General features: G+C 37.2%; 1 protein-coding gene across 1 annotated transcript in view; it reads right to left on the bottom strand.

The window, feature by feature from the left end:
• Nucleotides 1–4,058: 4,058 nt before the first annotated feature.
• Nucleotides 4,059–10,501, bottom strand: part of smad3a (SMAD family member 3a) — a 37,909-nt gene continuing 31,466 nt past the window's right edge. The window contains exon 9 of the mRNA XM_053616956.1: nucleotides 4,059–8,729. Coding sequence (XP_053472931.1) covers nucleotides 8,606–8,729 — 124 coding nt within the window. The 3' untranslated portion in view covers nucleotides 4,059–8,605. The remainder of the gene's footprint in view (nucleotides 8,730–10,501) is intronic.

The raw sequence follows: 10,501 nt of genomic DNA, 5'->3' as shown, positions 1-10,501 counted from the left end.
ATAAATAATTTAATGCTATTGTGAGTGAATATTGAGAAAATATGTTACTCGTTAAAAAATGACAATATTGTTAATGTGTTCATGTGTGTAGCAGCAAGCAATCATTACTGTTTGAATAAAAAAAAACAGACATCATTACAATTTTTGTTTTTAGAAATGGACATGTATTATTATGCATTATTATGTATTATGTGAACAGAATATTCAGACACATCTATAGATTTCTCAAACCACTAAAGAGGATTCATCTCAGTTTTAATATATAAATAGAAAGTTCTTGGTAAAGTCCTGAGGCTTCATTGTCACTTGGAGGAAGCAATAAAAAGCCTCTCCATTAAAAATCAACATCATCAACAACAACAACAACAACAACAACAACTTAACCAATTTTATATAACCAGTGCTTAAATGGTGGACCTGGAGGAAACTATGGAAAGCTGTTTTTATCCTAAATTGCTAGCAGATATATTCAATTCAATTCAATTCAATTCAGTTTTATTTGTATAGTGCTTTTTACAATGGTCATTGTCTCAAAGCAGCTTTACAGAAATATATAAAACATGGTATACAGATTTTAAGTGTGTGAATTTATCCCAGTTGAGCGAGCCGGTGGTGACGGTGGTGACGGTGGTGAGGAAAAACTCCCTAAGATGTTAAGAGGAAGAAACCTTGAGAGGAACCAGACTCAGAAGGGAACCCGTCCTCATCTGGGTAACAACGGATAGTGTGAAAGTACAGGAAAGTTCCTTATGGTTTTATATGAAGTCTGTTTGTTGAACTAGTCCACTGTTCAAATACATAATCCATAATTTGATTTTGACTAGTAAAAAGATATAAACAATATCTGCAATGAAATTCGACTAGGATAAATTCTTATCTACTAGGAAGATAAGATATCTACTAGGACATTAGGATATTTTAAGGGATCCAGATATCTACTAGGACATTAGGATATTTTAAGGGATCATAATATGCAGTCTACATATCCATAAAACAGTTTTTACTAGTTCTAATTCCAGCTTGATGTGTCTGCAATATCTAATATAACCTTAGATGTCTATAACTAAACATACAGTATCTTGAATAAACATTATGATGAGTCATAGTAAAATTAGACTATTTTGACTAATTGACTTGAATTAGACAAAATAATTGGTGGCATTTTAGGCTAAATGACTTGCCTATAATTCACTCTGATACAGTTTTGAGCACTGTACAAGCTCAACCTTTGCCCTCAAAGGAATCGGAATTGCTGCCTGTACCTTTCACGGGAAAACTTTCTCACAAGTCTTGTCTTTCATAGCTTTATGGCATAAATATGCTATCTGACAAAACCAAGCTAAATACTATATGCTTTGTGTAATGCTTCAGTGCAGACAGATTAGAGTATTTGAAAGTATTTCCCATGTAGGGACAATTAACCATTTGAATAAACATGATGAGATGTAGTCACATAAGTGGGTGATTAAAGCATGACATGAGTCATCTAAGTGCACGTCTGTAGTGCTGAGGTGAGAGTGAACACTCAATCGGTGTCCCATTATTATATCACTGGAGAATGTGAGAGAAATAGATTAGCAGGTTTGTCTCACCCTGCCCCGAGGATCTCCTGAACAAAGGCGCTTGTCATTTTTGAATAGAATACAGTGTCTATACAGTCTGCTATGCGTCGTAGCTGTGGGGTTTTGTTACAGGTAACCAAGCAATACAGACACACAGCAGGAGAGCCAGACACCTAAACACATCAAGCTTCATTTTGTCATGTGGAACTGCCTGGAATTCCACCATAGAAATTCGAGTCACAGTGAAATCTGATGAATCATGTGCTGAATAAATCGGATATTCTTAGCATTGTATTTCCCAGGAGTCCCCATCTAGCCTCATCTCCTTTTATTTTATAGCAGTACAGATTTCGATTTACTTCAAATATATTCGAGCCATGTCTGAGGAGAATGACCTGCCAGGTTCAAGCTGGACCAAATAATAATCTTACCAAGTGTGAGCAGGAACCTTTTTTTTTGGTTGTGTTAAATCTTTCATGGGTACCAACAGTGTGTGAACAGTAACATTCTTTTTTTTTTTTTTAGTAAGCAATTAACAAATTATTCAAATGTGTATAAAAGCGGTTTGGAATACACCTGCTGTCTGTGTATAAACTTAATACAAAAAGAAAATGTCCATCATTTATTGTGCACAATTAGCTATGGGTCACTATAGTAGGGAAGTGACCATGCATCGTGACAGAGTGCATCACAGTGCAAACAAAATCTTATGATGTGCATTGCAGTAATATGCAATTCATGTCATGTCAATCGGCATTCTATTAATTATGCATCTAATCCAAATTGAACGCTAGAGGTCCCATAGTGCAACCCATAGTGTTAAAATATAACGAGCATGTGCTGGGCATGATAGTTCAAAGATCACAATGACTGACATGCATTATACATTAAACAGTTACATGACCACATTATAACTATTAAAAAGAGCTCTTCAGTAGCTTTCAAACAACACCAGCCCCACACTGCTGTGATCGACAGTGCCCAAGAATGAGGCCTCGGAACCCAGACATTTTAGCCAACTTTGGAGCCCTATTACAGTCAGAATAACACCTCAGACGCTGCTAGAGAGCTCATGATGTTTCAATCGATCATTTGCCCAGTCGATCGTTTATAAAACTTATAAACTTTGTTTATTCAGTCAACTTTTTGTGAGAATTTATAAATATATCTATTTATTTTGAAGATATGGAGCCCTGCAGTACCTTTGGTTTACAATATTAAACCTCTGTTCATAGGAATTTTTGACTTATTTAGTGTTATACAGATAAAAATGCACATTGTTTTGCATTATTTATGATTCAGAAATGAAAAAGAAGTATTTCCAGTCATCATTTAAATTTCAAAATATTCTGAGAATCGATTTGAGTTGAATCGTGAAGGCGGTATTGGGAATTGAATTGAATCGTGACCGGAGTGTATAGTTACAGCCTTAGGTGCTAGTATATGTGGTAGAAATTAGTTTCCTCCACACAGTTACTGGGCTTAATCTCATTGCTATGGAGAATAATTTGACAAATCGAGAGAGTAAAGCATTAGAATATAGCTTACTGCTCATGAATCAAGAGGAAACCATGACCAGGCCAGATCGGTAAGTTTGTGCTGAACTTCTCAATCTGCCATTGTGACCACCACCAGGAAAATCCTAAGGAAAATGAATGAATGAATGAATTAATTTATAAATTAATGATAATTTATGAAACAACCAACCACAGACCACAAAAAGTCATAGTGTCACTGTTCAAAGTAGATGGTAGAGTGTACATAGGGAAATGCAGACAGCCAATCAGATCGCAACCTGCAAGATTCTGAACCTTGGCAGCGAAGTGTACAAAATGATGCTATGCTATGTGAAGTGTACAATGTACGATGTGTACGATGTTATGTGGGCTGTGAGCAGAGCATCTGAGTCTGGGACTATTTAAGGTGTGACACCATGACTAAAAGTCTACTGTTAGTATTTCTCATTTTTATTTGATTAATATTACTCAGAAAGCTTTTATCCCATTAGTGTTTGATGCACATTTATAAGGCCAAGGGTTTAATGGGGAGGCCCGACTTTTTTCAAGGGTGCCAGCAATGTGGATTTCAGTATTCTTTGTAGTTTTAGCATCAAAATAATATCAATTTTCAATCTTTTCTTGCAAAGAAACATGATACTAAAGCCTCTAATCTAGCTTAATGAATACATTCATCTTTAATGTTCAAGTGTATTTATACAGCAGATAACAGGTGCTTTGAATTTACAATTTTGAAATGAAACCATTTCTGTATAAAGCTGCATGAAACTGTGTAATATCATCATTATTATTATCACTGTTATGCCATGTTATGGTTTATGTCCTTCAAAATATAGTACCAGAGATTAGCTCAGCTTTCTTTCCTCCTCTCTCCCCCCCCCAAAGAAAACACCCCGCTGGCGTAAATAATTCAACACTACCATGGTCTGGAATGTCTAAAATGTAGGGAGAGTTCTCATGCTAGATGTGTCTGGTGGCTGTTGAATGGTGGATCTGAAGAATACAGGTTTGCAAAAACATGAGGAGATGATAAGAACGTTTTAAAACCTATACAGGTCATGACCTTTGATCTTCAAGGAATAAAAAGCGTTGTCTGTGTCTTTCTTGACACAACTTTCTCGCAAATCTCTCTTCAGACCTAGGTAGTGAATGATGAACTCAAATAACAATTACACCATTTGAGATATACCTTTTTATTAAAAGTACATTAATAGCAAATACAATGACATGTATAGTTGACTCTTTAAATGCAGAGAGAAATAATAAAGTGTATCTTCATACAAAAAGAAAGACATTTAAAGCATAAGCACAGCTAAGCACGATGTCACAGAATAAGACGATTAAAACAATCAACACATAACAAGCACAATAATGCATACTACTCAAAGTTAACTCAACAATTTGCTGATAAACTTCAAAATAAAAAAGTGTAATCTTTTCTCAAGGATGAAAGTCTTTTATTGTTGTTTGGCAATAAGGATGGTTAATCCATAATCCATAAATACCAATATCAGAATATAATTGCTATACATAATCACAGATGATCATTGTTTATCATAACAATACATACTACTATTTATTATAACATAGCCTTAAAGCATGGAATAAAGATTAAACATATTTAGAGCTTTCTAAATCTGTTCCTGGTAAACTGTAGTTACTAACATTTTCGCAAATCTTGAGTGCTAAAGAGGTCTCCAAAATATTATCTAGTATATTTAATGCACGTTTCTATAATTAAACTCCAATAACTGAATCATTTTGAAATACTGATTACTAAACATCACATACAGAAACTGTGTGACACGTGGCATGGTCATGTGGACAGATTATAGCACTCATGGTGTACTACAGGAGTAATGACAACCTTTCATTCTTCAGGCACACTCACTCTATCCACCATCGTTTTTATAATGCTCTAAAATGCTTTGAAGGTGAAAACTATGTTAAATTATGTTCTTTACATGAGGAAGCTTTATTATTCATGCACAATCCTCGCTTTGATTTCATAATCCCCAGTCTCTTGAACTTCGGCAGGATTTGACAGCCTGCACTTAAAAGAAACAAACAAACAAAAACATAACCTGCTATACACGATCTTAGAAATGTTTCCCTTTTAAAGCCCTTTCCCTATTTCTGTCTATAGTATAAAAATACAATGAAGTCCAAAAAACAAAAAACAAACCTGCCAGCATATTTTTTTTTTTTTTTTTGGCCTCTTTTCCCCACCCTGAAGAAATTGTTAACAAAACAGTACTTGGCTAGAAACTCTCATCAAACACTGAAAACAAGCATGCTTCAATCTACAATTCTTATCTACAGACTATTCAGGAATCATGAATTGATTAGTATCAAGAGTAGAAAATTCATGCATAGGCACACTCTGAATGGAGTGAACTGTTCCAGGAGGACTGTGAGGATATCTATACACGCATGCTTGTACATAAATGAAAGCTGAACTGCTGCTTTTGTAACAGATGTTTAACAAAGCTGGTTTTGGTTGAATTAAAGTTTATAATATAAATAAATGTACCTGAATATATACATACATATACCCATAGATACACTTTAATTCATTTAGTTTCATTTTGGAAGAAAAAAAAAATCATCAAGAATTTAAAGAGTTAAATATATATTTAAATATTATTACTTAACTGGAAATTAGAACAGAACAGAGATATAGTTGTCACAAATGTCCAAAACGAAATATTTTGTATTATTTTGGATTACAATGCCCCTTGCAATATTTGGTCTATGCAGAAAAAATGCATACAGTACACACATTGCTTTGTTGTAAAAGTCACATTAATGTACGTTTGTATTTAAAAATTGTACTGCCACTAACCTGACACTTCATAGATTGGTGCAGTCTAGATTAGATTTTGTCTTGTTAGTGCTGTTGTATTGTTTCCAAAGCAGAAGCCATTAGATGTTTATCTCTCTAGAAAACAGGCCTGTATATATGTCCCTAATGCACCATATGCTCCCCATAACTACTGGTGTATTACTACACTAACTATACCAATACTAACAAATGGGCATATTATAATTACTCTTATAGTATAATATATTTGTTGCTTCGCTCAGTATTTTGCAGCACCTTCGATGGTAAATAATTATACATGATTCATACACTGGCGTGAGTTTGAGATGAATTAACCCTATTTAACACGAATGAACAAAGCAACAAGAAACTCTAGCTCATGGCTGAATGATAACAGGGTTGCATTTCTTTCTGTACAACTGACAAACAAAATGAAATCAGATTCAATCTATGTTGAAGGAGAAGCAATGTGAGCCTCTATGACAAGCTGTCAATTGATATCTGAGATCCTCTTTAACCTCCTTATTTGTTGTCTACACAACACCCAGGGACCCGAACTGAATCCCTGCTGCAAATATAGAACAGACTCGCACAATACCAGAGCTTCAGCACGGATATCAGTTACACACACCTTCCACATACAGGAAGGAGAGCTGAGTGTCAACTGTTCCTCACAGATGGGGATATGTGAACTCACCAGGAGCCTGGCCAGACACATACAGACACACAGCGGAGACAGCTGGCACACAGATTAAACAGCTACCATAAGCACATCTTACGAGAACACACACATGCACTGTGCGAGACTTGGCATGGCTCCATGCAGATAGATTAAAAACAATGATGTGGAGCTCTACCAAAGGAGTAATAACAACCTTTCATCCGTCAGTAATCTACAGTGACACCCTTCCCCCTCCGCCCACCATCATTCTGTTTTCTTAATGCCGCAAACATGTGCTAGTGTATGCTCATTGCAATGGTGAGATTAAATCATTGTATAGCATTCCAATACTGTTTATGGGAAACTATCTCGACCTATTATTTATCGACTGTAGGTGTAACGTATGTGAGATTACCACAGAGAATTTCCACACATTCCTCTGTACTGAGAAAAAAAATAATTCACTCATAATGAACTCTAATGACAGTTTTTAAATCCCATGTGTGGCACCCTGGGAAAACCCTTTTCTACTATAGGTAGTTCTGTTTCCCTTTTACAAGCACCTCAAATTCTCCGCTTCACGGAGCAACACCGACATTCCGACAGCCGATATCTGATCACAAACGGAATTGATTAGTCTCGTCTTTTTTGCTACGGCATGTACTGTAGCTATCCAACATTGAAGTGTGTAATTCACTGTGTAAGGAAATCACACTTGCAATGTTTCTGACATTTTGACATCAGCAGAATGTCTTTTTATCACCTTATTTTGTTAAACAGGATTCTTAAACAACACGATCTTTTGCTCTGATTAAAAAGTACATAAAATATTTCCATGTCACTTTAGGTGAAGTATAAAAAACTGTTTCGATGCTATTGTCTTGACTGTCTATTTGATGCTATGTTTTCGTCTATCTGACGGGTTTTCCCAGGCCGCCATACATATGTTTAAAATATGCAACGATACAAAATAAAATCAAATAAAATCTAAAAATACTTTACAATGCACAACAATAATACAGTATAAAAACTACAATTGTTACACTCTAAGAATGTAGATCTTGGTATGAGACAAACAATACAGTCATCCCTCTTAACATGTAGTCCCATCTCTGAAAGGACAATTTCGATCCTTATAACTTTGACTGAAGAATTTATTCAATTGTTCTGTAACGCATAACCGTTTACTGCTGTTAGTCTTGCATCAAAGGTGAGTTTTGATTTGATTGAGCAGGGTTGCTGGGGTTTTTTTCTCACTACAGGGAGACGTGTTGAAATTCTCGCCTGTAGTAACTACGCTGTGGTGAACAGACATTAGGCTGAAAAATACCAGTGCATTCTTTTAACAATTAATGATAATAATTTAACTTTTGCATCTCAAAGCACAGAGGAATTATGGCTAAAGATGGGGAGGGTTCTTTTTTAACTGACTCAATGAATATGCTCAGTTCTACCTCTCAGAAACTTTCCTGGCATGAGACTCAAAAAAAAAGGGGGGGGGGGGGTGGAGATCAGTAAGGATGAAATCAAAAGACAAGCATGCAGGTGACAAAACAATGCCTCGGACAGTTCTTACACAGAGCTGACAATCTCACATTAACATTTATAATATACTACATAATGAGCTTTCTTCTGTTAGTTTTGTTCAAAACAAAATGAACCAAAATATAGACAACTACAGCTTTAACTACAACGTATAAAAATTCCTTAATATTTCACTGTACACAGAAAGACAACAAAGGGAAATCTACAGTACACATGATCAAACAAATTGATTCAATTCACCAAGATCCAAGAAGCTAAACAGGACGTCGGTGATAAACGATATGGACAAAGCAGAAACAAACATTTTACTGTTTAATACACACTTCCTCTTTGAGATGAATGTGTGTGAAAGTGCTACTGAAAGTGGGTGGGTTCTGTAAGGCTCTAGTTTCCTATTGACTCATGGCTTTTAAGATCTCAGTTCCTATAGGAATATGTATCTGTTTTTGGGGTTTATGGGTTGGCTACTTCCTGTGGTGTTAATAAGAGGATTTTCCTAGGACTCGCTGGAGCAGCGGATGGAGGGAGAGCCCATCTGGGTGAGCACCTTGTCCAGCCATTGCAGGGGTCCGTTCAGGTGCAGCTCTATCCAGCAGGGGGTGCTAGTGACCGTCTGCCGCCTACAAAGCAGAGTAATGGAGAGTTGGGGTGACAGAGTGAGAGAAAGAAAGAAAGAAAGAAAGAAAGAAGGTGAAGGGGAGAGAAGAAAGAGATGGTGTTGATTAATTTTCATTAAGAGCAGCTCTGAAGGTAGTACCAGCTGCAACAGGGACTGGCATGGCAGACCTACGCCTAATAATAAACAAATACAGAAAAATCTGTTGTTATTTAACAAATAAATAAATGGAATCATAGGGGGCACTGTGACTTAGTGGTTAGCATGTTTGACCCACACCCCCAACCCTCGGACCTCCAGGGCTGGGGGTGTGAATCCCACCTCTGCTCTTTGTGGAGTTTGTATCTTCACCCCATGCTTCGTGGGTTTCCCCAGGTACTCCGGTTTCCTCCCCAGTCCAAAGACATGCGTTGTAGGCTGACTGGCATTTCCAAATTGTCCGAAGTGTGTGAATGTGTGTGTGATTGTGCCCTGCGATGGGTTGGCACCCCGTTCAGTCAACCTCGGTTGTGCCCCGAGTTCCCTGGGATGAGCTCCAGGCTCCCCGCGACCCTGTGTAGGATAAGCGGTATGGAAAATGGATGGATAAATGGATGGATGGATGGAAAAATGTTATCATTGTTGTGGTGAAGCTTATGTATGGAGATGTTTATGTAACTTTTTATATAAGGAGTCTCTAGTGTCCACCAGGAGGTCCAATTAAGCTCAGAAAAAAAGAGAGGCTGGTGAGGAAACAACGGTTTATAGCTACTATAATGTAAGTGATAACAGGAGCTAAATTGTTTCACCGATGTTCAACAATATTAAACATAACTATACATGGTTAAAACATATGACTTATGGCTTTAAAACATTTTTAAAAAATGTAAACGTTTAAAGAAGTATAATATGAATATATATGAAAATCATCTTTGGGGTGGTAACGGTAACACATTACACCATCCTGTCATGTCTTATCCTTTACTAATTGCAGCTACTAATCTCAGATGATTTATTTAGGTCATAAATCAGCAGGTCATGACACAGCTGAATGGCTGCAGTGACACTAGTGTGTCTGGATTTGAGCTCAGTCTGTGTGTAAACTCTGCTCTACACGACTCCAGTCTCTCACAGGGACCACCATCACTGCCAAACACACTCTCCTACATTCCACCCTGATTACACAATGGCCCAGTCTCTTTCTCTCCATTTTACACACACACATACACACACACATCTTGTCTCTGGGTCTTGGAGACCTCGACTCTATGCCTCACCTTACTCCATTCTTATTCTGCTCTTCTCCTCAGAGTTGCTTTTTCTCTGTATGATTCTGTCTTGTTCTCTCTCATTCTCATTCGCTCACGGTCTCACAACACACACACACACACACAGGTACACACACACACATACACACACACACACACACACCCACACACACACCCACACACACACACACACACACACACACCCACAGGTACACACGCACACATACACACACACACACAGGCACACACACACACACACTTCGACTCTATGCCTCACCTTACTCCATTCTTATTCTGCTCTTCTCCTCAGAGTTGCTTTTTCTCTATCTGATTCTCTCTTGTTCTCTCTCATTCTCTCACGCTCTTACAACACACACACACACACACACACACACACACAGTAAGTCCAAATCTGTCTAATTGTGGTTTCCACTCTGTGTTCCTAATTGAGTTTAATAGATGCTTTGACACTTGAGGAAATGTCGAAACAACAACTCTCTCACTCTTTTCCTCCCTGAGTGTCTCTCTT

The sequence above is a fragment of the Ictalurus furcatus genome, chromosome 27 (genome assembly GCF_023375685.1).
Source record: "Ictalurus furcatus strain D&B chromosome 27, Billie_1.0, whole genome shotgun sequence".
In the NCBI taxonomy this organism is placed as follows: Eukaryota; Metazoa; Chordata; class Actinopteri; order Siluriformes; family Ictaluridae; genus Ictalurus; species Ictalurus furcatus.
The sequence above is the reverse complement of the archived record's forward strand: the minus strand, read 5'-3'. Positions and strand labels throughout refer to the sequence as shown.